The sequence below is a fragment of the Myotis nattereri genome (assembly GCF_964212035.1).
Source record: "Myotis nattereri genome assembly, chromosome: 14".
Classification (NCBI taxonomy): domain Eukaryota; kingdom Metazoa; phylum Chordata; class Mammalia; order Chiroptera; family Vespertilionidae; genus Myotis; species Myotis nattereri.
Window position 1 is genome coordinate 36,658,869 of NC_138089.1, and position 24,854 is coordinate 36,683,722.

General features: G+C 41.4%; 1 protein-coding gene across 4 annotated transcripts in view; it reads left to right on the top strand.

The window, feature by feature from the left end:
- The window catches only part of CPNE4 (copine 4), a 348,425-nt gene that overhangs the window by 206,729 nt on the left and 116,842 nt on the right, over positions 1-24,854 (top strand). For all 4 annotated transcript variants that reach the window (XM_081106181.1, XM_081106179.1, XM_081106178.1 and 1 more), the window contains one exon: positions 14,790-14,969. In XM_081106181.1, the coding sequence (XP_080962307.1) occupies positions 14,790-14,969 (180 nt within the window). The remainder of the gene's footprint in view (positions 1-14,789; positions 14,970-24,854) is intronic.

Sequence of the window (24,854 nt, forward strand, 5' to 3'; positions counted from 1 at the left end):
CAGTCATACTATTGCTTTAACAATGAAGCCTCACAAGGTATTAGAAATGCTTGAACTCCAGCCGATATTTTCTCCTGTGGTTTCTTTTTTATCCTACATGTTACTCAATATTAATTCTCAACTTGAGTAACAAAAGCAGGTAGTTCCTTGTTTGTCCTAAACAAAAATATCTTAAGATACTGAACCTTAGTTTAGAAATAAGATATCATGGAGAAGCTTAGCTGTCTCTGATTTGACAGGCATAATGCAGTTAAGGGCACAGCCTTTGGTTGAGACAGGCAGCCCTGACCCATATCTGCCTCTGTCACTTAACTGCTGGGTTCTTTACTTAATGAGGGCAGTTTCTAAGTTGGTTTTGTTCAACAGAATATACCCACTGAGGTAAAAAGATTAAGCAAAAGCAAATAAACAAAACAAAAGAAACTCATAGACACAGACAACAGTATGGTGATTACCAGAGGGAAAGGGGGTAGGGGGAGGTAGAGGAGAGTAAAGGGGTGTGTAGGAAGGAGACTTGACTTGGGGTGGTGAACACACAATGCAATATACAGATGATGTATTATAGAATTGTACACTTGTACAATATAATCACTAAGTATATTTTATATCTTCCATATTTCATTTGCTGATTATATCTCCCATTCAGATACAAATTCCATAAATCCAGGGACTTTTTCCTTTATGTTTACTGTTTTATCGTCAGTAACTATAATAGTGTGTAACACACAGTAGGCACTCTATAAACAGTTATGAGAGAATGAATGAATGAATAAAACTGGGGTAAGCTAACTACTGTGATCTTCAGTTTCTTGATCTGCAAAATGAGAATAATACTATCTTCATTCTAAGGCACTTGTGAGATTTAAATGAGATCAGGTATATGAATATTTAGTATAGAATCTGCAAAATAATTAGTAGCTGTTCATTTGAGTGGCCACTGGGTGCACCTAAATGGATTTCAGAAAGATCATAAAATAGACACCATCTCTTTGGGCACCTCTTAATATTCAGACATACAGAGGAAATAGGCAATGTTGAGCCAACTAAGGCTTCTCTCTCCAGGATATTTGGCCTTAACCATAAAGGGAGAGTGAGAATTTGATGGAAGGGGCAGGAGTCACTTATTTTAAAAATGACATTCCCTGGAAGCAAACATCAAAGTTGCTCAAAAGAGCCTTAATAAAATGGGCATTATGGTGGATCATTATTTATATTTCACCAAGCAGGGGAACATCACGTGGGTGCTATCATTTGCTCCTTAATTGATTGACTATAAATAGTATCCCAGCCATTTATTTCCACTCAAAAAGGCCTCCCAATTTGTTCATTTGCTGTGCTAACGCAGATTTTCATCTCCTCTCAGCTGGAGAATCACGTGTTGTTGTTTTTCTGAGAAACATTCAGACATCCTACCTGCTTCCATTTCAACATCTGTCTTTGCTCCTTTCTCTTCATAGAGTTGTTGAGAGTTAACCCAAGACATCACTGTGGGGCGGTATGTCCTAGGGTTCTAAAAGAGGCAAATGCAATCAGAAACAGCAAGAGCATAGAATTACAAAGGTACTAAGTACAGGTGTCAGCTGTCTCATGTATCTGGTTGAACTTGACCCAAATTATTTCATGGTCTGTGGGAACCTAGAGCCACCCCCTGGCACCCCACCAATTAATGAAAGTCCACAGAAGCTTACTTTCCTGTAGATCTCTGCCTCTATGACTCCCTTTTTTTTTTTCAATAGTAGCACCCTATAATTCCAGGCAATATGTCTAATTATCAAGACTATATTAACACTACTTGTGTTCAGCAAAAGAGATGACAAAGTGTTTTAAACACCAAAGCTTTTGGCATTTTTTTACCCACTGTCTCTTCATAGTCACCCATAAAATTCCAGTAACGCATGGCACACTGTGCACTGCCCTTGGGGGTGGAATAATTATAGTTCAGGAGGACCTAGATGAGTTTATTGACATTCTCCCAGAAGGGAATGGAGACTTTATGGAGTACACTCTCAAGAGTTTCTCTTAGACATGCCAGGGAAGTTTTACATTTCGAAATTGGACAGGAGAGTCTCTCTGGAAAAGGATTAAGAATGCCGATAATAGGATAGGGCAGATGATCCTAATGTGATTTAGTGAATAACGAAATAATAAGGCAGACATGTGTCCTTTGGATTTAACAAATCCCATTACAAAACACACAAAGGAAATAATTAACACTGGAAAGTGTAAATCCTGAATAGATCTGATGCCCAGCTTCTGAATGTTCAGAAACTTGTCAAACCTATTGAGTCTCCTAGCAAGGCAGCTCTCAGATTTTTGGCTCCTGAAGATCCAATGGAACAGTGATCAATTTGTAATTGTTTTGTATTCTTTCATCCCTTCAGGTTGTAATGGAGGCAGTGGATGGAATAGCAATTAACTCCTTGGGTTAAATATGAGTAGTCAGTGGGAAGCACTTGCAGGATTAAAAATAATTTTTTTTACAAATTCACAAAAGAAGGAGTTTATTGTATTTAAGTAATACTCATCTGTCAGTGGCCCATGTAGCTATTTTCATAGCAGTTGCCACCATTGCCTCCTCCGCAGGATTGAATTGCCTTCGCTTACTCTGTGCCATCCTGGAGCGTGATGCCCTCGTGGCTCTAAAATTCTCTCACAGTGCATAGGCTCATTCCATTTATTAAGGAGCACGTTGTTTGAAAAAAATAGCCCAAATAAATTGGAAGAAAACTATTTTATGTTTCACTCTGTGATCCTCATAGTTACTTGGTAAAGGGACGCACGTGCCTTTTGGGCACTCCACAACTTCTCACACCTTGAAATCATATTGGACCACACCACTCTCGTTTCCTGTTCCACATTTTAGGAACTGCCAAAAATCTAGTCTCACAAAGATATCATGACATTAAAAGAAATGTAGTAATGATCTGATGATGAAAATGTAAACTACTTTGAGCTAGTAGTTTGCAACTTAGCCAGTAGATAGAAAAAATCCCTGTATTTCTCTTGAACACATCCATTGTGGCTGTGCATTCACTGTGATGCCATGTGGTGCCTTGGTGTACAGTTTGGAGCCATGGCTCATAGCTTCATGTCACAGAAACACCTAACCTACAGAATCAACTACACTCTTGCAGCTAGAAGCTATTTTCTTGTGTTCAAAGTTACATATTTTAACACAGTATGTTCTCTAAATGTGAATCAACTAACTCAAAGAATCAGAATCCATTAGGACGTGGGAAGAAAAGTTCCTTGTTATTTGCAAACTACATATCCAACAAAGGACCATCCTGAGTATATTTTAAAAAATCTCAAAACTCAGCAGCAGTAAAGAACAAAATCCAATTAGGAAATGGGTAAAAGACGTGAAGCATCATTTCGTCGAACAGAAAATATAAATGGCAAATAAGCGTATGAGATGTTCAGCATCATTAGCTATTAGGGAAATGCAAATTCAAACCTCACTGAAATATCACTAAATGCCTATCAGGGTGGTTAAAATAAATAATAATGACAATAACAAATGCTGTGGGGGATTTGGAGAAACTAGATCACGAATTCATTGTTAATGAAGATGTTAAATGATACAGCCACTCTAAAAAAGTTTTTCAGTTTCTTTAGAAATTAACATGGAACTACCATGAAACTCAACAGTTATACTCCTGGGCATTTGTCCCAGAGTAATTAAGACTTACGTTCACACACAAAAAAATCTCTATCCAAATGTTCCTGGCAGTTTTATCTGTGATAGCCACAAACTAGAAACAACCCAGATGTTCTTTAATAGGTGAATAGTTCAACAAAATGTGCATTTCCCCATCATGGAATTCTACTTAGCAGTATAGGGGAACTAGAAACCCACAACCTGGAGGAATCTCCAGAGAATTGTGGTGAGTAAAGAAGGCCAACCCCAAAAGCTTACATACCATTTGAGTCCTTTTAACAAGCATTCTTTTTTTCTTTTTTTAAAAAAAATATATTTTATTGACTTTTTACAGAGGAAGGGAGAGGGATAGAGAGTGAGAAACATCGATGAGAGAGAAACATCGATCAGCTGCCTCCTGCACACCCCCTACTGGTGATGTGCCCGCAACCAAGGTACATGCCCTTGACCGGAATCGAACCCAGGACCCTTCAGTCCGCAGGCTGACGCTCTTTCCACTGAGCCAAACCAGTTAGGGCTTAACAAGCATTCTTGAATTGAAAAAACAATAGCAATGGAAGACAGATTAATGAATGTTGGCAGTTAAAAAGGTGTTGGGGGTGTGAGGGAAGTGAGTATGGCTATGAAAAAAGAAATCTGAGGCATCCTTGTGGTGTTGGAAATATTTTATATCAATGTCAGTTTTCTGGTTATAATACTGCACTATAGTTTTGTAAGATGTTATTATTGGGGGAAACTGAGTAAAGGGTACAAAGATATCTTTGTATTATTTCTTACAATTGCATATGAAGCTACAATTAACTCAAAATAAAAAAAAGCAATTTAAAAATAAATTGAATCTAAGTTTAAAAAATACTTTATCACCATTGACTATTTTTCCTATTTCCATTTCTGTGTTATTATTGTTAAAATAAAGAGAAGTCAATAGTTTTTAAATTTTTCTGTATTTAATTCTTATATTTTATTTTCAGGCACCTCATCAAACTTTTTAATTAATATTGGTAGATTTTATTAGTGTCTCAGTTCTTTGTAGGTACACTATCATGTAATTAATTTTTTAAAAAGGTCATTTTAGCTATAATTTTCAGTGTAGCTTCTAGTTATTTAATTTTATTATATATTTTCAAACAACCTTTTAGACAATTTAAATAGTAAAAACAGGCATTATTGCCTCATTAATGACTTTAATTGAAATGGTTTTATTATCTTATGTTTTCTATTCAGATTTTATTTCTCCTAGTTATTTAAGTGGTTTCCAGTCATTTTTGCCTTTTGTATTGTTTTCAGTGTCTATAGATATGATCACACAGTTTCCTTCCTTTAATGTATTATGGTTAATTGAACTGATAAATTATCTGATATTGAACTCTATTTGCATCACTGGAATAAACTCTACTTGATCAGAATGTACTTTTGTATACACTGCTGGATTCCTTTGCCAATGTTTTATTTAGAACTTCGTATCTATATTCCTAAATGAAGTTGGTGTGTACTTTTCTGTTTTCCTATCATTCTTTATCAGATTTTGGTAATAAATGTATGCTGGTTCCATGAAATTAACTGGGAAGCTGTCTAGCTCTTTTATGTCCTAGAACAGTTGAGGTGACATCCTAATCATATATTCTACAAAGGTTAGGATAGATCTCAGCTGTGAACCCATCTGGTCCTCATGCCCTTTTCAATGGGAGATCTCTAATCACCTTTACAGTCTCATCTACAGTTGTTGGTCTACTCAAATTTTCTACTTCTGAGATAGGCTTGAGTAATTTATATTTTGCTAAAAATCATTTCCCCATTAGGAAATAATTTGCCTGTAATGTTTTTTAATCCTTCCTGCATCTATGATTGTTTTTTCTCTTTGATCTATAATCAGATTTCTAGGTGTTGATCTCTTTTATTTTACATTCTTTTCAAAGAACCGCCTCCCAAATTTCCTTTTTTTCCCGTATTTATATTTCTGTCTGCCATTTTGTTGACATAAACTTTTATGTTTATTAATTCCACCTCCTACTTTTTTCTGATTTATTTTAATGTCGCCTTAGTTTCTTATGATAAGTACCATTTCTATATTTTTATTCTTTATTCCTTAGTAGTAAAAGCATTTAAGGTTACACTTTTTCCAAAGAGTAGAATTTTCTCTGAGTCCCATAGGGTTTGATGAGAAGTCTTTTTCTGGTTGTTTGAAATGCCTTTTTCCTCTTTGATACAAACACTATCCACGAATTTTGTTTTTAAACTTCACAGTAAATAAGATTTTCGGTTACTTTTTAGTTTTTTATTTCTATTTTTATTGGAATTTTTTTTTTTCAGAGAATGTGTCCTATAAAATCTCTAGTGCTTAAACTTTATTAAGGTTTACTTAATGAGGCTTATTATAAAGTTAATTTACATAAATGTTCCCTACACATAAGAAAACAATCTCCTATTCAATGAGGGTAAGTATGTATATATGTATATTTAAGCATGTATGTATATATGTATATGTGGCTAGTACAAAAATAAGAGTATGTATATGTATATTCTTCTTTTGCCTTATTTATTATTTATCTACTACATCTGTCTATTCTGAGATAGGTGTATTGAAATCTCCCATAGTGATTGTATTTTTGTAATATTTTGCATAGGGTTTGTTTCATATGTATAGATGATTTTTATGTTTGTATATATTCTGATTTATGACCCATATCTTTTTCATAGACATAACTACACTAGAGGCCTGGTGAACAAAATTTGTGCATGGGTAGGGTCCCTAGGCCTGGCAAGTGATCAGGGCCGATCTGCAGGGCTACCGGTAGGGCGATCAGAGGAAGGGAGGGGGCCCACTGGCACCCACCTTGGCTGTCCTGGCACCGCCCGCTTGCTGGCCCAGCCCCCCACTGCCGCCAGTCAGGGCCTGCAGGCTGGGGGCAGATCCTGTGTTGTCTGCCCCCTGGTGGTCAGTGCACATCATAGCGACTGGTCGTTCTGCCGTTCAGTCAATTTGCATATTATTAGGCTTTTATTGTATAGGATGGCACCTCTGTTTACTCTGTTAAATACTTTAACCTTAAATTCCATCTTCTTTGCTATTAATACCACTAAGCCTGCTTTCTTTAGAATGCTATCTCATTGGATTCATTCCTTTATGTTTAATTTTTATTATTTTCTCTGTTTCTTGTAAACTACATTAAGCCATAAGACAGTTTTTGTATAGTCTTCAGTCTATTTACATTTCTGCATTATGCTTTATTTTGTTCGTTCCATCTTAGTTATGTTTATTACTTGTTTAACATTACTATTTCCTTTTGTTCGTTTCCTTATTTTTGCTACTATGATAAAGTTACTATTCATTTCCCCTTGTTAATTTGGAAATCTTTTTTCTAATTTTCCCTAGAAGGCCAGGAGTGGTTACGAGGAGCTTTGTTTTGACATGTAAAGTTTGAGATGCCTGTGAAATGTGAAGTGGAGAGACAGAGTGGACAGTTGAGTCTATGCTTGAATCTTCTTGTCCAGTTAGATTTTCATACTTTCATTGGACATGTATGTAGGAGTGGAGGCAGGGTGGAGGGTGGGAGGGAGGCTGTGTCTGTGTTCAGGGAGTTGCCGTTTTGCCTTATATTCAGGAACAGGGTGGTAGCTCTGAGATTCTCTCCAGTCTGTCCTGGAAGGGCAGCGTCTTCTGTTGTGCACCGTCTTCTAGAACATCAGGGATGAGTATGGTTTCATTTTTTAAAAATATTTTTTTATTGATTTCAGAGAGGAAGGAAGAGAGAGATAGAAACATCAATGATGAGATAGAATCATTGATTGGCTGCCTTCTGCACACCCCCTACTGGGGATTGAGCCTGCAACTCAGGTATATGCCCTTGACCGGAATCAAACCCAGGACCCTTCAGTCTGCAGGCCAATGCTTTATCCACTGAGCAAGACCGGCTAGGGCAGATTTCATTTTTAAAGCAGAGCTTCCTAGGAGTCACCCTTGGGTCAGAGAAGCTTCATGTTCATCTAGCGTTAGTCTGAGTTTGTGCTTAATCTCCTTGAGCTAGTAGGGCCTCCATGTTTTGCTGAAGGATCTCTGTGTGGCTTCGGAGATGTTTTCGTGTCTGCCCTATGCCCTGCTCTGATTGTTCCTGAGACGCTGCAGCCTGGGGCAGGCCCACAGCCTTCCTACCCCAGAGGGCTCCTCTTGGCCTCTCTCCTTGCTTCTCTCTATTAATTTCTGCCTGCTCTACCAAGAAGCTTGTTGCTACTAGGATCTGAAGACAACTAGCCCTCTCTTAATTGCTCTTCACGAAGATCTCCATGGCTTTTAACAACAAAGCATTGAGTTATAACTGCTCCAGGCTATGTTCCCAGTCAAAGGAGCCCCCTCAGGCAGAGCTCCTTTAAGGCTCGCTTCTCCCCTTGGGCAGAATGTCTGTGCCGCTGCCCGAGGGTGGGGATAGGGACAGCCCAGTTAGATGAATGTGATGTGCAGGGAGGACATCTGCGCTTTAGATATAAGTTTGGAAGTCATCAATTTATTAATTTTATTTAAAACTATGAGATCAGATGAGGTGACCTCGGAACCCATATAGAGAGAAAAATAAAAGCAATCCAAGAATGAAGCCTCAGATCCTGCGGCCACGTGGAGCCGAGCTAATGCATTTAGCCCAGCACCGACGAGGAGTTCCTGCCTGAAACCATGGCCGGAAAACACCTGGCTCTACCAGCCACAGGCTGGCTCCCTATGAAGCTATAATGGACAGAGTTTAAGTACCTTATGTATCATATCCTGTACCCATATTATTTGGTTATAAATGTGCTTTTTGCATCTGTCAGGTCTAGCATATGCTACTGTCTCAAGAGTCCAATTGGCTCTGTGGATAGATGAGAAACATCCTTCCCCATTCTGTCTTTGCTAACTTGAAGCAGAATTAAGGAAGGCAGCTTTGATTTTCATCTTTGGTGTAAAGCGAGGTAGCTGGGGTATAATAAATACATACATACATACATACATACATACATACATGGAACAGAAAGCCTGGCCTCCAGTTCAGCACTCTCAGAAGCTGCAAGTATAATTTTGGGCAAGTTACTTAATAAATTCCTCGAGGGTCCGTTGCCTCATCTTCAAAATGAAGATATTGATTGTATCTACCTTGCAATATTACTGAGTTCAGAGAACTAAGTAGTGTAATGTAAGTATAGTAGCATATAGCAGATGCTCAGTAAACATCAGCTTCTTTCTTTTACTGACCATAGAGGCCAGCAAAAAGCAATTTAAATCCACAAAATAATTCCTAAATTTCCATTTAGTTGTTCCTTCTCTATCAGACTGTCTTCTTGCCCACAGTTAAATTGTTTCCAGGGTACCCAGGATTTGTTTTAATCTGGTATGATAAGACACCCTGACATGGAGATGACCATCATAAAGGAAGAGTTTGTAGTGAGTTCTCTAGAAACAGGAAGAACTACATGCCACACAAGGCCACATGGAGAGGCACTGGGGTGAGTCAGAAGTCAGAGGGAGTGGGAGAAAATATGGGCAAGAGCCTTTATTGTGGTTTTCATAAGAAGGAATGGGTCCGGCAGAGTTAGCAGGTTTAGGATTAGCTAGGTTGAGTAATTTCAGTGGGCTCTGGGGAACAGTGTTGGTGACTAGTTAGCTGATACCTGGCCCTGGTTAGGGCAGGGGAATGGTGATCTGGAGTATAAGAGCTGGATAAAGGAGGTGGTTGGGATATGGTCTCTGGCTTGGCTGGTTTACATGTGGAACGCCTGGTCCAAGCTTCTTTGCTATCTCTAAGCTTTGAAAGGAGCATGCTCCTTCAGGACCAACAAGGCCCCAAGGTGTCAAAACATAGAAAATATAGAAAACATAAAGGCATGATTAATACACGCATTCTGTTTTGTTGATGTGTTTGTACATATGGACCATTAACTGTGTATTGGTTAAGAGTTTTAAGCTATTTGGGTAGATTTTTAAGGGAAATCACCTGATGTCTTAATCCTTTCAGGCTGCTATAGAAGAATACCATAGATAGTTGGCTTATAAACAATAAACATTTATTTCTCACAGTTGTGGAGTCTAGAAAGTCCAAGATCAAGGCCTTGGCAGATTTGATGTATGGTGAGAGCCCTCTTCCTGGTGATGGAAGGGGCAAGGGATCTCTCTGGGGTCTCTTTTATAAAGGCACTAATCCCATTCATGAGGGCCCCACCCTCACCGACTTAAAATTCAATTCCTCAATCCCACTAGCTACATTTCAAGTGCTCAATAGCCATGTCTGGCTAGCGGCTACCGTTTCGGACAGTGTAGATATAAACAATTCCATCATCATGAGAAGTTCATTGTATAGCACTGGGCAAGTGACAAGACCCCCATGCTAAGTGGGCTGGGGCTCAAGGCAGTGAGACATGGAGCAGGGATCAGAAAACTAAGCCACACAAACTGTGCATTCACATTGGGGGAAAGGAACAGCTGTGGAGAACACAGGCGGTCGGCACAGCAAGACATGTGAGACCCCTGCTGATATGCCCATCCAGGCAGGATTGGCTCAGGCTCTGTGTGGATGGAGCCATCAGCCTAGAAGGGCAGGGGTGGACAGCAAAGGAAGAGGGAGACCAGGACTCATGTCTTAGCATTAGAGACCTCTCAGAAAGTGGGCATAGGGTGGTGATTATTTCATTTACTTCTGAACCGCACTCCTGGTCAAGGTGATGTGACTTGGCTGTCCACCTGGAACAGCATAAGCCCAGGGCTATGTCAGGAGGTAAAAGGACCATCTAGCTCCAGGCTCACAGCAGGTTCATCCCTTGAGCTCCAGAAACAGAACCGAGCTGACACAAGAGGCTCTGTTACTTGAAAGTGGGGTTAAGTGTATAGGGAGATGAAGGGAGGTCTCAATGGACTGATAATGAGAGAGGCATTTGTAGTTCTGAATTACTTATTGTTTACTCTAGGACGCTTGAATGTTTTATCATGTCATGGGTAGAGAGTGCCTTTTTGGAGATGAGTCTATGAGAGGTCCCAGGCTGGATGTTTTGAGAGAGAGAGAAAGGGAGAGAGAGAGAGAAAGAGAGAGAAAGAGAGAGAAAGAGAGAGAGAGAGAGAGAGAGGGAGTTAGAGAGAGAATGAATGAATATGAATTAGTTTCCTAGGATTGCCATACCAAAGTAGCATAGTCTGGAATTCAGCAGTCGCCAACCTTTTGGACCTCACAGACCACCTGTTGGCAATCGCTGCCAGTGGTCACTAACCTTTCGGACCACCAGGTTGGTGACCGCTGGTCTGGACAGCTTAATCAACAGAAATGTATCGTCTCACAGTTTAGGAGGCTAGAAGTCCGAGATCAGATGTTGGCAGGGTTTGTTACTTCTGAGGACACTAGGAAGACTATGTTCCTTGCTTCTCACCTGGTTTCTAGCGGTTGGCTGGCAATCTTTGGGGTTCTTTGGGTTGTAAGCACATTATCACTCCAGTACCTTTCTTCATGTTCAAATGGCATCTTTGTGTGTGTGTGTGTGTGTGTGTGTGTGTGTGTGTGTGTATGTGTCCAAATTTCCCCTTTTATCAGACACCGGTCATATCACATCAGGGTCCACCCTCCCCTAGTATGACTACAATTAATGAATTACTTCTAGAACAACCCTATTTCCAAATAAGATTACATTATAAGGTGATGAGGAGTCAGATCTCAACATTTAAATTTTGACATTATTCAGCCCATAATAAATGGCATGGTAAAAGGAGTATATATTTTGGAATCAGACTAGGTTTGAGCCTTGCTTTTGCCACTGCTTTTCTGATGCAGTTTTATTTTATCTTCTGCAAAAATGAGGGTGATATATTTAATAGAATCATTGGTAAAATGATAAATCAGTGGTAAAAGGAAAACTATTTGATGTATTACCAGTTAAAAAAAATACTTCCAATTAAACAATGGCATATCATCAATTATAACATGCATTCCAACTTGAAATATGTTAAATTGTGAAATAAAAATATATTTTAAAGTTAATGACAGTAAGAATGGAAGATAACATGTAAATGCCTTCTGTGGGAAGGTAAGAATGTGTACAATAAAAGTTCATCATTTTTTCTCTCACCCCTTTCTTTGCCTGAGCAGAAAAGTTACCATCTCCTTTGGTCACCACCCAACTTGCCATCCATTTCAAGAAGGAATGAAATCATTTACTAGGCAGAGGTTGAAATGATTTCCTAAGGAGTCAGTTCCGTGAAGTGTGCTATTCCCACACAAAAAAAATTTTACTTGAAACGGGGTGACTTCCAAAGTTTCTCATTGAGAGGATCTCACTCTTTGTTCCTCCCTTGGCTAATACGTCTCTTCATGTGGCTTGTTCTGAAAACCAAAGAGCCCTTGGGGAAGTTTCTCTATTTGTCTAGTTGGGGTGGAAGGTGGGCTGAACCTATAGAGAACTACTAGCACTGAGGGATGTAGCATTCTGTGTTCATCAGGACTAATGTCCACACTGTAGGATATTTAGTATCCAGTGATGTCACCTCATCATGACAGCCCCAAACACTCCTACTCATTTCCAAATGTCCCCTGGAAAGGGAGTATCACCCCCATTGAGAACCACTAGGCTAGACAAATGTTTCAAGGTCCAAGGTCAGCTTCTTCCCAGGGTTCTTTAAGTTAAAGAAGCAAAGGCTGCCAATATCAGACATGTTTTCAGGTTTAGAAGCTGGTGGGCAGGAACCCCCACTCCATGTGGCAGGTCAGCCAGGCCCCCACAAGTGATGCATCCTCAGCATGTAGACATATCACAAAATGGCACCAGTACACTTGATTCCACATGGGACTCTTTATATAACCAACAAATGTTAAAGAATTTTCATCCTATGGAAGTACAAAAATCACTTAAATGGGAAAATAAAAGTCATATCTTGCCCTGACCGGTTTGGCTCAGTGGATAGAGTGTTGGCCTGGGGACTGAGGGGCCCCAGGTTTGATTCCGGTCAAGGACATGTACCTTGGTTACCGGCACATCCCCAGTAGGGGGTGTGCAGGAGGCAGCTGATCGAAGTTTCTCTCTCATCAATGTTTCTAACTTTCTATCCCTTTCCCTTTCTCTCTGTAAAAAATCAATAAAATATATATTTTTAAAAACTGTTTAAAAAAAAGTCATATCTCACTAGCACCAACCTCTCTCTGTTGAATGATTTTGAGAGTCACAATATATTTGTTGCAACTATAGGGCAGTCACTTGAAATCAGCAGCCACAAGCAGCCAAAATCCTGAAATTGAATAATGCTATTCAATTCTGGTGGTTCAGTGCTTTGACTTTATTATCGCAATTTTATGTGGATTAATATGTCCCCTTGGAAGTTACATGGTTTGAAAAATTATAATAACTCCTCTATTTTTTAACATAAAGAAAGCTACCCCTTCTTTATTCAGAGAAAATTAATTTTCTTCCTATCTTCACTAAATGAATATTGCAGAGATATTTAAAGAATATCAGTTTGAAGGAATGCCTAATTGTACGCCTGCCCTGGAGGCATCCTGTCTCTCTGGCCATCCATGTCATTCTTCACCGGCTTCTGCTGCCCTTGGGATAGGGGCTTGTACTTCCCCAGGAAACCATAGACCGTTCCGCGACGGGCACTGGTTTTGGACCCTGCCTTCACCTTCTCCCCACTAATAGCATCACATTGTTTAGTGCTTACCTCCCAACAACCTCATCTCCTTTGCCTTGCAGGGGTGGGGAACCTTTATTCTGCCAAGGGCCATTTGGATATTTATAACATCATTCATGGACCATACAAAATTATCAACTTAAAAATTGGCCTGCTATATTTGTTCAAACATTTAATTAACTCTCCATTAATGCCTTGGCAGGGCCAGACCAAATGATTTGGCAGGTTGTACAAGGCCCTCGGGCAAGATGTTCATCACCCCTGGTTCCAGCAGCCCTAAGAAGCTAAAGTACAGGACAGTCATTATATGCATAGCTTTGAACTGTTTCTTAAAGACATACTGACTTTGTCTCTACACAATCCAACCTGGATTGGGTTGGTCAGTGTTCAGAACCTCCGTTTTATCTTCGGTACGCCCAGTGGACAAACCAGATTGCTAGGGACACAACCACAGGCTTGTTTAATGACTTTTTCAGTCACTTCATCATTTTACATTAGTTGTCTGGCTTGTGCATTTCTTTGACCAATAGGGTTTAGGTGAAATACGCAGACTCACTAGCTTGACTACCTAGATTTAACTTCTACCTTTTGCAATACAGGATCTCTCTACCTCCTGATAAAAGGGGAGAATAATAGTACCTACCTCATAATCCTATATAATAAAAGGCTAATATGCAAATTGACCAAACAGTGGAATGACCAATCGCTATGACATGCACTGCCACCAGAGGGCAGATGCTCAATGCAGGAGCTGCCCCCCAGTGATCAGTGTGCGCCCACAGGGGAAGCACTGCTCAGCCAGAAGCCAGGCTCATGGCTGGTAAGTGCAGTGGCGGTGGCAGGAGCCTCTCGAGAGGACGCAGGCTGGGCAGGAGCCTCTCGAAAGGGTGCATGTGTGAATGTGGCTTTTCATCCTCTCATTCTCATTTTGTTGATAAAGAAACTGAAGCCTAAAGAATCAAAGTGACTGAGTAAACATGATAAGCCCAAAGTAAGGCATACTCAAGACCCAGGCAGTTATCTTCATATCCATTCTCCTGGCCTTTTTTATACTGGGAATTATGAGTTACGTATCCTATGTAGAGTAAGATTAGCTAAAATGGGCACCTACACAGTCATTTACCATTACTGTGCCACCAGACATCACTAATCTATGACCAATTTCTTTCCTCCTGAGCCCACATGTGCCCTCAGAATCTTTGTCATTCTAAGGCTCCAGGCAGTCATTAATAATTGATCCATCTTGCTGCCCTATTACCTAACAACACTAAATCTTTAAATACAAAGCTTTGGATTATCCCATCTAATAAGATTTTCCTCCTTGAAACATGGCTCATTCTCGAGGGTCCTTCCTTGAAGATTTTTGAACTGCTTGCCATGGTGACTTGATGGAGCGTATTTATGGTTTGCAAGAAGGTGAAGCACCATAAAGTTAATTTGCCTAAAGGTTAATAATAAAAAGCCCTAATCCTTGATGGGTTTTCTCTCCCTCTCTCCTTGCAGGTTGACAGAACAGAAGTGATTCGCACCTGCATAAACCCAGTGTATTCAAAACTGTTTACTGTGGACTTTTACTTTGAAGAGGTGCAGCGCCTGCGGTTTGAGGTCCATGACATCAGCAGCAACCACAATGGGCTGAAAGAGGCCGACTTTCTTGGTGGCATGGAGTGCACACTTGGCCAGGTGGGTCAACAGATGTCCCTTCCTTCCTCTCGCCTTTGAAGGATCTTTCTTCCTCCCATTTTTTCTCTCCTCTCATTCAGCCCATGCTTGTTTTCTCTTGGTTTTCTTTTCTTTTACATGCAACATTTTATGATTTCCCATGCACTGTCATATCCATTATCTATATAATAAGAGCCTAAGCAACCGTTATGGCGGAACAACCAGAATGACCGGTCACTATGACACTCACTGACCACCAGGGGGCAGATGCTCAACTCAGGAGCTGCCCCCTGGTGGCCAGTGCGCTCCCCAGAAGCCAGCTCACAGCTGGCAAGCCCAACGGGGGTGGCAGGAGCCTCTCCCGCCTCCAAGGCAGCACTAAGGAGCAGTGAGTCCAGAGGTAAGGAGCAGCCAGCGAGCAGGCAGGTGATAAGGAGTGAGGAGTCCCGGACTGCAAGCGGGCGCAGGTCGGGCTAAGGGATGCCACCTCTCCCCCCGCCCCCTGCCCCGCGCCCCAGTGCATGAATTTTGTGCATGGGGCCTCTAGTATTTACATAAGGATGGTGCTACAAATATGTGAAGAGTTACCTATTTTGCAAAATTAATCATTTTTCTGAATTCCTTCATTTATTTAACAACTTTTTATTGAACACCTACTCTGCTCTGCTTGTGTATCTGTGTTAGCCATATCCTGATACGTTGTAGATTTCCATCTCCCAACTCACCTGTGAGAACCCACACACAGGGAATATTGTGCATTTACATGTATTCCAAGCCTCTTGTGCCCAAAATAGCCCAGGACAGGGGCTACATAGATATTTGGTGAACAAATAAATGCTTTTACGTAATCTTCACAACACTGATATCAAGTAAAAACCGTTTGTGTATATATTTGTCAGTGAGAAAACCAAGAGGCAGAGAGGTTCAGCTTACGCACCACATTAAAAAGTGGCAGAGCTAGAACTTGAACCGGTCGGCCTCCCTCCGAATCCCATCATTTTGCTTCTATAATACCCTTCCATTTCCCTTCCCTTCCCTGCCTGCTGTACCCAGAACTTTAGTCGGTGCTCGGGGAAGATCTAAATGGAGACGTAGTCCCTGGGCCCAAGTATCAGACGCTCCTGATTGCAGAAGGCATACTTTATGCATCTCAAATAGAGCAACTTATGATGCTCCTGAAGCCACAGCGAGAGTAAATAATGTGGACCTGCAGGGAAGGGAGAGCTTTCTCCCTAGAATCAAATAAGTCATTGTGAGACCAACTGCTGAAAAAAATATAGTTCAGGGGTTGGGGAAGAAAGCAAGATAAACAAGGCAGAGAGGTCAGAACAACCGTGGCAGGGGAAGGGGCGGGGACACCAGTTTCACTGAACCAAGGTCAGACGCTGATTTACTGTGAAACCAGGGAAGCTGAACTTCAGAGCCCCTTTCTCCTGTGGATTTCTTCAAGGCTCTGTGTTACATTTTTATTTGTCGTTTTGTGCTTTTTTCTCAAAGAAGGATTCCAAATTATATGAGCCTCTAACTCCATGAAACCAGCATCGGTCCCATGTGGAGATAAAAGTCTGCCTGGTAGAGAGAGGGCACATATGCATGTGGGCTTCTTTATTTGTTTTTACCAGGCCGCAAGCCACTTGTCGCTAAAAAGGAATGTCTTCCAGGTGAGCACTGAGGGACAAGATAGGCAGTGTCCTCAGTTACCCGTTTCCGGCGAGTATAGTGATCACTTTCATAGGATTCTTCCTGTTCCTTTAATGAAAGGCAAAAGCCCAACGTGGAAGTATGGCTGAGGGGAGGCAGACAGGGAACCTGGCATATATTTCACAAATATAAACTCTCTTGTGACTTTTGAACAGAATTGACGGCAGATAGTTCCAGGGTCCTGCCAGGTACAGCATCCAAAAAGTAGCCATTGAATGAATAATTGAGTAAATGAATGAGTTTAAAGTGGACTTCTGTAATGTATAAATAAGTTTAAAAGGTGATTAAAATGGCATCTTTTAGAGACATAAATGAGCCACTCCAAGATTTTCCCTAGATGATGGGTATCCCTTATGCATAAAAGTCAAATCCTGTCCCAAGAAATAGATGTGATCCATGTATGCGTCCTGTCAATAAGCAATCTTTTTCATCCAAAGCTTTGATCATTTTGTCTATGCAAGTGACCCTCACGCTTACATCTTCAGTCTCTCACAAACCTCATCAAGTCCTTGACCCTCTACTTTGTGCCAGGCATTGTGCTTGGTGCCAGTATATAGTGTTGAGCCAAAACACATTGTCCCTGCCCTCCAGCAGTTCAGGGTCTAATTGGGGATAGAGAGGGAAGCAAATAATTACACCAGCAATTAAACTACAACCATTATGAATCTTGCTAAGGGGACAAATAGAATAGGAGCCCAAACATTAAGAGAATGGCATCAGGTGGAGAGGAGGTCGTGAAAGACTTCTGATGGGAAGTGATATGTACAGTGAAACTTGAAAGGAGAGGAGAGTGCATCTGGTGAGAAGAAAGAGGAACACAGTCCAAGCAGCTGGGGAAATTATGTACCCCCTTTCCCAGGCCAAACTTCAGGATCCTGTAACCTGTCTTCATTTCATTCATGTAGCAACTCATTCTGGATTGCGTTGAGAATATACTTTTTATCAGTTTATTAAATAATTTCTCTCGTAATTAACATTTATTTTTATATATATTTATCTGGTCCCCGTACCTAGTCTACAAGTTTCTTAAGGCCAAGGCCACTTTTAGCACTTCTTTGTGTCTAATGGAACACCATGTTTTACATATCTTAAGTGTTCAAGTCAAATGTATTGATTAGTTAACTTTGAAAAAATTTTTTAACATGATAAGGTTCATTCATTTATTCTTTTTTTTTTTTTCAACAAGCATTTAGCAAGTGCCCTAGCTATGCCAAGTACCATGCTAGGTACTATAGATACAAAGATGAAAAAGACAGAAGCCCTGTCCCAGAGCTTATCATTAGCTGGAGACACAGACTAGGAAATAAACAATTAGCATGCATATTACTAAGTGCTCCGTTAGGGGTGTTTCCCCGGGCCTGTGGGGGAAAGACACATCTCTGCCTCATGGGAATCTTACTGATGGATCATCTTATAAAAAAAGAGTCTGGAACTGAACCTCTAAATGATGAGTAGGAATTCACCAGCAGAGAAAAGGCCAGGGATGGCGGGGGGCAGGGAGGGAGGAGACAAGGATTCTCCTGGCACACACAAAGACATAGCAGCACAAGGATGAAAGAGAACATCAACATATCCAGTTGATCATATGAGCATGGGAAAGGGATAGAGGAGTCTAGATAGGAGAGGAGGAGCCAGACCATGAGGCTTTTAAATACCTTTCTCTAATGTTTGTAGAACATGGTGGACATAATGCACTGGAGGCCCTGAAGGGTTTGAACTAGGGAAAGGTCAAGATTGGATGTATGTACTAGAAAGGTCACTTTGGCATCCCCGTGAAGGGTGGATGGGGAGGATGGATGTGGAGGCAGGGAAATCAGTTAGGGAACTAGTGCAGTAACAGGAAAGAGATGAAGAGGGCAGTGGTCATGGAGGTTGAGAAAAGGAGAGCCAGAGAAGACCTCTTTTGATCCAAGGTCAGAATCAACAAGCCTTGGAGATGAGTTGAGGGAGGAGGAGTACTGAGATACCTGGCTTAGGTGACTGGCTTGGGTTACTGGTGAAGTCATATGAGATTGAGGAGTGAGTTGGGGAATAGAATGTGATGCTGGCATGTTAAGCTCGGGATGTGTGTGGAGAAACCAGAACAGGTCACAAATTGGTGGCTGACCACGTGGGCCTGGAGATAAGAGATTTAGGAGCTAACTCCCTGAAGGTGGTCATTGGTAGCATGGAAGGAGTGAGATCCATCAATAAGAATGCTTTAGTTTTATTTTTGGAGGGAAATTTATTGAGCATATAAACAAATCATAAAGGATTTTTTTAAAAAAATCATTGAGTATGTAAGAACATCTCTACTCTCACATAAAAGTGTAAACTTGATGTTGTCTTAAATTCAAAAACTTTTGTTGGGTGTTTCTATGTGTAGAATAACATACCAGATACATGCCTTTGTAATGAGATCTTTGTGAAGGGCAAGCAGTACTCTTAACCTCCATAGTTTCAAAGATTCTGACATTTTGGTATGAATGAGAGTTTTCCCCCTGTGTTTTTTAAAGTTGTTCTCTCTGGTGTGATCAAGCAAAAAGAAAAACCACCAACATTTTTCTTCTTTAAACTCCTTGTACTGCTTAGTTAGACAGGGAATGACTGGATGTAGGAGCTGTTGAACAACCTTAGGAATGGTGTGGTCAGACCTCAGGCACAGTTCTGTAATGCTCAAGTATACATTAGGCTAGGAAGTCTAATGGTCTAGCATTCAATCCCAGCTCAGCTGCTCTCAATTGTATGTCTAGAGCATATTCCTGTAGCTACTTAAGCCTCAGTTTCCCCATCTACAAAATGGAGATAATAGTAATGTTGGCCTTAAAAACTATTATAAAGATCAGCAAAATACATATAAGGTGCTTAGCAGAGTCCCTGGCACAGAGAGAGGGATATGGAAACTGTTATTAAGGTGGTAAGAATCAAGGAAATGGTGGGGAAATTGACACTCGTAGGGACCAACATTGCTGTTAAGGAGTGAAGGTGGCAATAAAAAGCATGAACACATTATGACAGAACACTCATGTCCTGGACAATTAGGAAAACTGAACTTATTTTGCCTCGAACTAGAGTACTTTATTTAATCAAAGGATTCAGTGTAGGAGAGAGAGAGAGAGAGAGAGAGAGAGAGAGAGAGAGAGAGAGAGAGAGAGAGAGAGATTGATTTACTTTTCTCAGATTATTTTCAAGTAAAAATGGTTTCAAATCAGGGGCAAGTGTTCCAATTCCTACCTGGCCACAACTGATGCTGAAAAGGAGAGAGAAAGTGACTTCCCAAAACCCAGGCAGCAGTCACACATTCAAAGCCTGTTTCCTCAAAGCTGTCTACAGGTCCTTGCTCTGTCCGTCTGCGATTGACACGTTCTCACTCTGCCATGTGAAACAGCAGAACTCGTGGCCTTTAGGGAAGGAAAATAGCAGCCCCGGGCATGCTAGCAATTGGCATTAACCATGAAGTTGGTACAAGCACAGCAAGTGACTTAGCACTGAGCAGTTATGCCAAAGGAAGGTTCACGTCCCCCAAGAACACTCAAGGCAGAACTGCATGTTCTCGGCAGATGGCTGAGCGGGGCAAATCACAGGGATGCAGGGCACTTGGAAAGCTGTGTCTCCTTCTGGCTGAGCGTGGAGAAATCCTTGGATTTCTGTTGGCCAAAGGGAGACCAGCAGCCAAGCCTGCTGCCCCCAACAGAGGGCATGTCAAGGAGACACATGGCCCCTCACCAAGTAGAACAGCCAGCTGATCTTTTATAATACAATGACTTTTTTTTGCTTTCACTGCTTATTAACTGCTTCATTCATCCCACTATTTTTCTACCCCTTCATGTACCGATACAGTGGCCAATGAGTCTGAAAAAATAAAGTAATAAATACAGCAGCTAACTTTCTATAGGTCCTTTTATTTACCAGCCACTAGGCTAGGCACTCACTCTACCTCAGTCCCTTCCCTTCTCCATGCCTTGGAGGACGGTTATCATTGTGCCAAGTTCTCCTCTCTCCATTGCCATGTAGCTCTTCTTTCATGTATCCCTCCTCCCCAAAGTTCAGAGAACATCTGTTTAAAGAACCAAGAATGTCCTGCTTTCTGTTTTCATACATGGAGCCGGAAATCTGTGACTCCTTGAAGTAATCTTAGACTGTCTGGGGACTCTGACCCTCATTCCCGAGAGAGCTCATGTACCATCTTCCCTCAGAGAAGCTGTTCTCAGATTTGAACTGCATCAGAATTTCCTAGAGACCTATTAACACACAGAGGGCTGGGCCCCTCCCCCAGAGTTCTTGATTCAGAAGATTTAGCGAGAGACCCAATATTTGTATTTCTAAGTGATGGGGATGCTGTTGGTTGGGGGCCACACTTTGGGAACCATTACCCCCGAACCTTGGGGAGAGGAATGCTAATGAGTACTGGACACTGTATCATTAGTTTTCATTGTGAAAGAACTAATAGTTGGGCCAATTGTCTGGAGAAATTAAGGAGGACAAAGAGACCATCTGGAGAGCAGGAAAAACAAGTTTCATGAAGTTGACAGTCCCACAAAGGACTGTGGACATGGCTTTGAGCTTATGTTCTTGGCGAAGGTCTAGATTTCTGGAGTTTGCTCTCTCATCCACTAAATGTAGCTGAAGGCCTATTATCCAGACTGTGGGTTCCTTTCCTGACACAGGTGAGTGTTAGGGTTGCATCAGCCACAATGGCCCCTTGAAGGATGGGCAGACCACAAGCTGTCAGTGATCAGTGGAAATTTGGTCTCAGGTTGGGGTGAACCCGACTGGAGTACACTGGGGTATGACAGTGAAGAGGGTGTTATCCAAACTCTGTGTCATGCCCATAGTGCGATTCCTCAGATTGGCATTTTGTTGCATAACATCTAATATCTTCATGGCATAAAATTGACGGCCCAGGGAAGTCAATTTTACACGTTACCCTGGCAACTCATTTACCTCCGCTTCTCACAGGAAAAGCGTTTCCTTTGCAGAATTAGGGTAAGCAGAAGCTCCATGAGTGATAAATTATGTTACAAGTCAATACCATCGCCTCAGTTCCCCGGAACTGGCTGAGAAATCCTGGGAAGTAGTACTGCTTCCCATGCTGACTGCTGTTGTGTTCATTGGTGGGTGGGATTCACATAGAATGATTGTGAGTGAGCAAGCCTTTAGTTCTCCGAGGAGAACAATTAATTATTTTTTGTCTTTTTCTCTGCTATCTTTGTCAGACAAGTAATCTTCTTAAAACTCAGCTCCTAGGAAAATTCCTCTGCTTTCTCTGGAGTCCACCATTTGTACCTTCAAATCTCCTTTTTGACATCCTGGACAGGAGTCTTGAGCCCTCGGTCCAGGATCTGCCACCAACTCCCTGTGTGATCTTGGGCAGCGTGCTTAACCTCTCTGATGTAATGACCTCATTTATAGAGGGACATTTTGTTCTGATTAATCTCTAAGTTCTTAGTTCAATAGTCAATGATTCTCATTCCTCTCTTTCCTTTCCCCTTGCGTCTGAAAATAAGCATTGTCCCTGCATTCTCATCCCTTTTTAGAATGCTTGGCCTGTTCTCAACCCCACCCCACCTCCTGCTCTTCTCATCTATGATATAGAGTGTCATTCAGCCGCAGACTGTATCTCCTCCCTAAGAACCCCCTCCCCAGGAAAGCAATTCTTTATGTCTACTTAATTTCAAAGATAGTTTTTAAAAGATCTGTTTCATGGCAATTAAAATGGACCTGTGTTTAACATCCTGTTCCATATACATTCACAGTAATAGGATATCTCTCCTAACTCCTTATGATTACATGGAAGAAGGGCAAGAGATCTGGACCTGGGTGAGAATTTGCAAGAACTGATATGTCACTACTGAAAAGCAACTCTTGCTGTTTGTTGTGGTCCCAACCTTTTAAACCAGGATGGTTCAGGGTAGTTGGCCCCCAGTTCACCCCACCAGTGTGCTCTGGACCTGTCTACCCATACAAGGAGCCACATATGCCACTTGGTTTTGTTTTTTAAATATGTTTTTATTGATTTCAGAGAGGAATGGAGAGGGAGAGAGGGATAGCAACATCAATGATGAGAGATAATCATTGATTGGCTGCCTATTGGATGACCCACACTGGGGATCCAACCTGCAACCTGGGCATGGTGCCCTGACCAGGAAGCAAACCGTGACCTCCTGGTTCATAGGGTGACGCTCAATCACTGAGCCACACCAGCTGGGTGCCACTTGGGCTTGAAAGCATCTCCTGGGACCTCTACCAAAGCTCCCAACCGGCTTTCATTCCAATCCCTGTCACCCACTCAGAATGACTAACTGGAAAAATCCACTCTGCACCCTGTCTCCATGGTATTTACACGTGCCCTCCCGTAATTTAGTCCTTGCCTTTTCCCTGCAAACATTGTCTTGCTGTACCTTCTCAGTTAGCATCCTTGAGTGCCTTATACAAAATACTCTGTACTTGAAGCATGAGACACTATAGCACCAAAAACTAAATCCTCAATATGCCAACTAACCAAAAACTCAATTCACTAAATAATACAGTGGCCCCCAATTTAATTCTCCACCAATTATTTTTATTTACCAAAAATGAGATTTTGAACTATTTATAAAGTTATTTTAATTATTTTAGAACTTGCAAATTTTGTTGTTTGTTTGTTTAGTTTAGGCTACTTATGAAATTTAGTTGCTGATTATCATAAACATTTCTGAGTATCCAATGTATCATAAGACTAAACTATGTCTTCTTTCCCAAAGGGGGCGGGGAGGGAGGGGAGACGGTACCAGCTCTTAAAGAACCCATTTCTTCACAGACCACAGGGGTAGGAGGACATGTTTCCACAATACTAGTAAATCTAGTAAAAACATCATAAAACCTGCCTGCTGATTTCAGGGAACTCATATTCAGGTAGAGGAGTATGACACTTAAGTATTGTATCGATTCTTAAACATATGAAGAACTTCAAAACACGCAAAGGATCCTAATTTGGGGGAAATGCTTTGGCTGAGGTATTTGTGAGGCTGTGCTCTGTTAGGTGTTTGAGAGAGCATTTTACAGATGCCGCAGGTAAAGCTGGGTCCCCACGGCACTGCCCCCAGGGAGAAGGCTTTGCGTGGGTAGTCTGATGCTGATTGTTTTTAACACTATTTTTGATTACAGAAGAGACCCCGGAGGGCTGGGAACATTAATAAGGAATAGGTTAAGGAAGCATCCATGGAACTGCATGGACATCCCCCCCCCCCACCACCACCAAAGTCTAGAATCTCCAATTCAAACCTAAGAGAATATTTTTATTAATAAAGTTCAGGGGAGAAAAAAAACCAATAACTGCTTGGGTTACACAATCACTCCCAGGAGTCTTGGTTTCAGATTTAAGGACAAAATGAGGGCAGGTATGAATTCATTAACTATGTTTTGGATGGAATGTGAACCTTTGGGGCATCTCTGTGCACCAGGGCAGGTCGGGTGAGACCCTGAGTGAGCTGGTTATATGCTTCACCTCCTCTTCCTTGGCATCTGCCTCCGGGAGCCTGAGGTTTGCACACATTCCCAAGCCAGTCATCAGGAACAAAGGAGCGGAAATTCTTCAAACCTCTCCCTCTCTCCAATTAGATTCAAGCCAGGAAAAGCCAGTATTACAGTCAATTTGTTGTGGGGTTCCAGTGGAATCAGAACAGCTTGAATTGGGGAGGAAGAGAAAAGCAGTGCTGAGCTTAGCCAGGGTCAGCTCTTTGATGCTCTGGTCCTCTGCTCAATATTTCCAAGGAGAGGATCCATTCTTCCATACTGAGTATCCTGGTAACAACTGTAGGGTAAACCAGGACTCCATTCACCAAGGGCTAGGCCATCCCAGTTTATACCCATTGCCGTGGTTTCATTATTAGCCCTGTCCCCTTTCATTTTCAAAAGTGTCCCAATTAGAAGAATGTAATTGATGGTCCCTTTGTGATAATAGGTCCTTTTCCTAGCTGACATTTACTAAGAGTTGATCATGTACCAGGCATTTGTGAGCTTGGTGCTATCAGTGTTATCATCATCATCATCATCATCATCATCATCACCAATAGGCCAAGATTACACATCTCCTGACATGGCAGAGCCAAGATGCAACAATAGGTATTTGGATTCAAATTCAGAGTGCTAAGCTCTTCCTCCCTTACTCCTAAACTGTACTAACGTTGAGCTTCCATTTCATGTACTTAATAAGAAAAATGTCCATATGCCTTTACAAATCTCCCA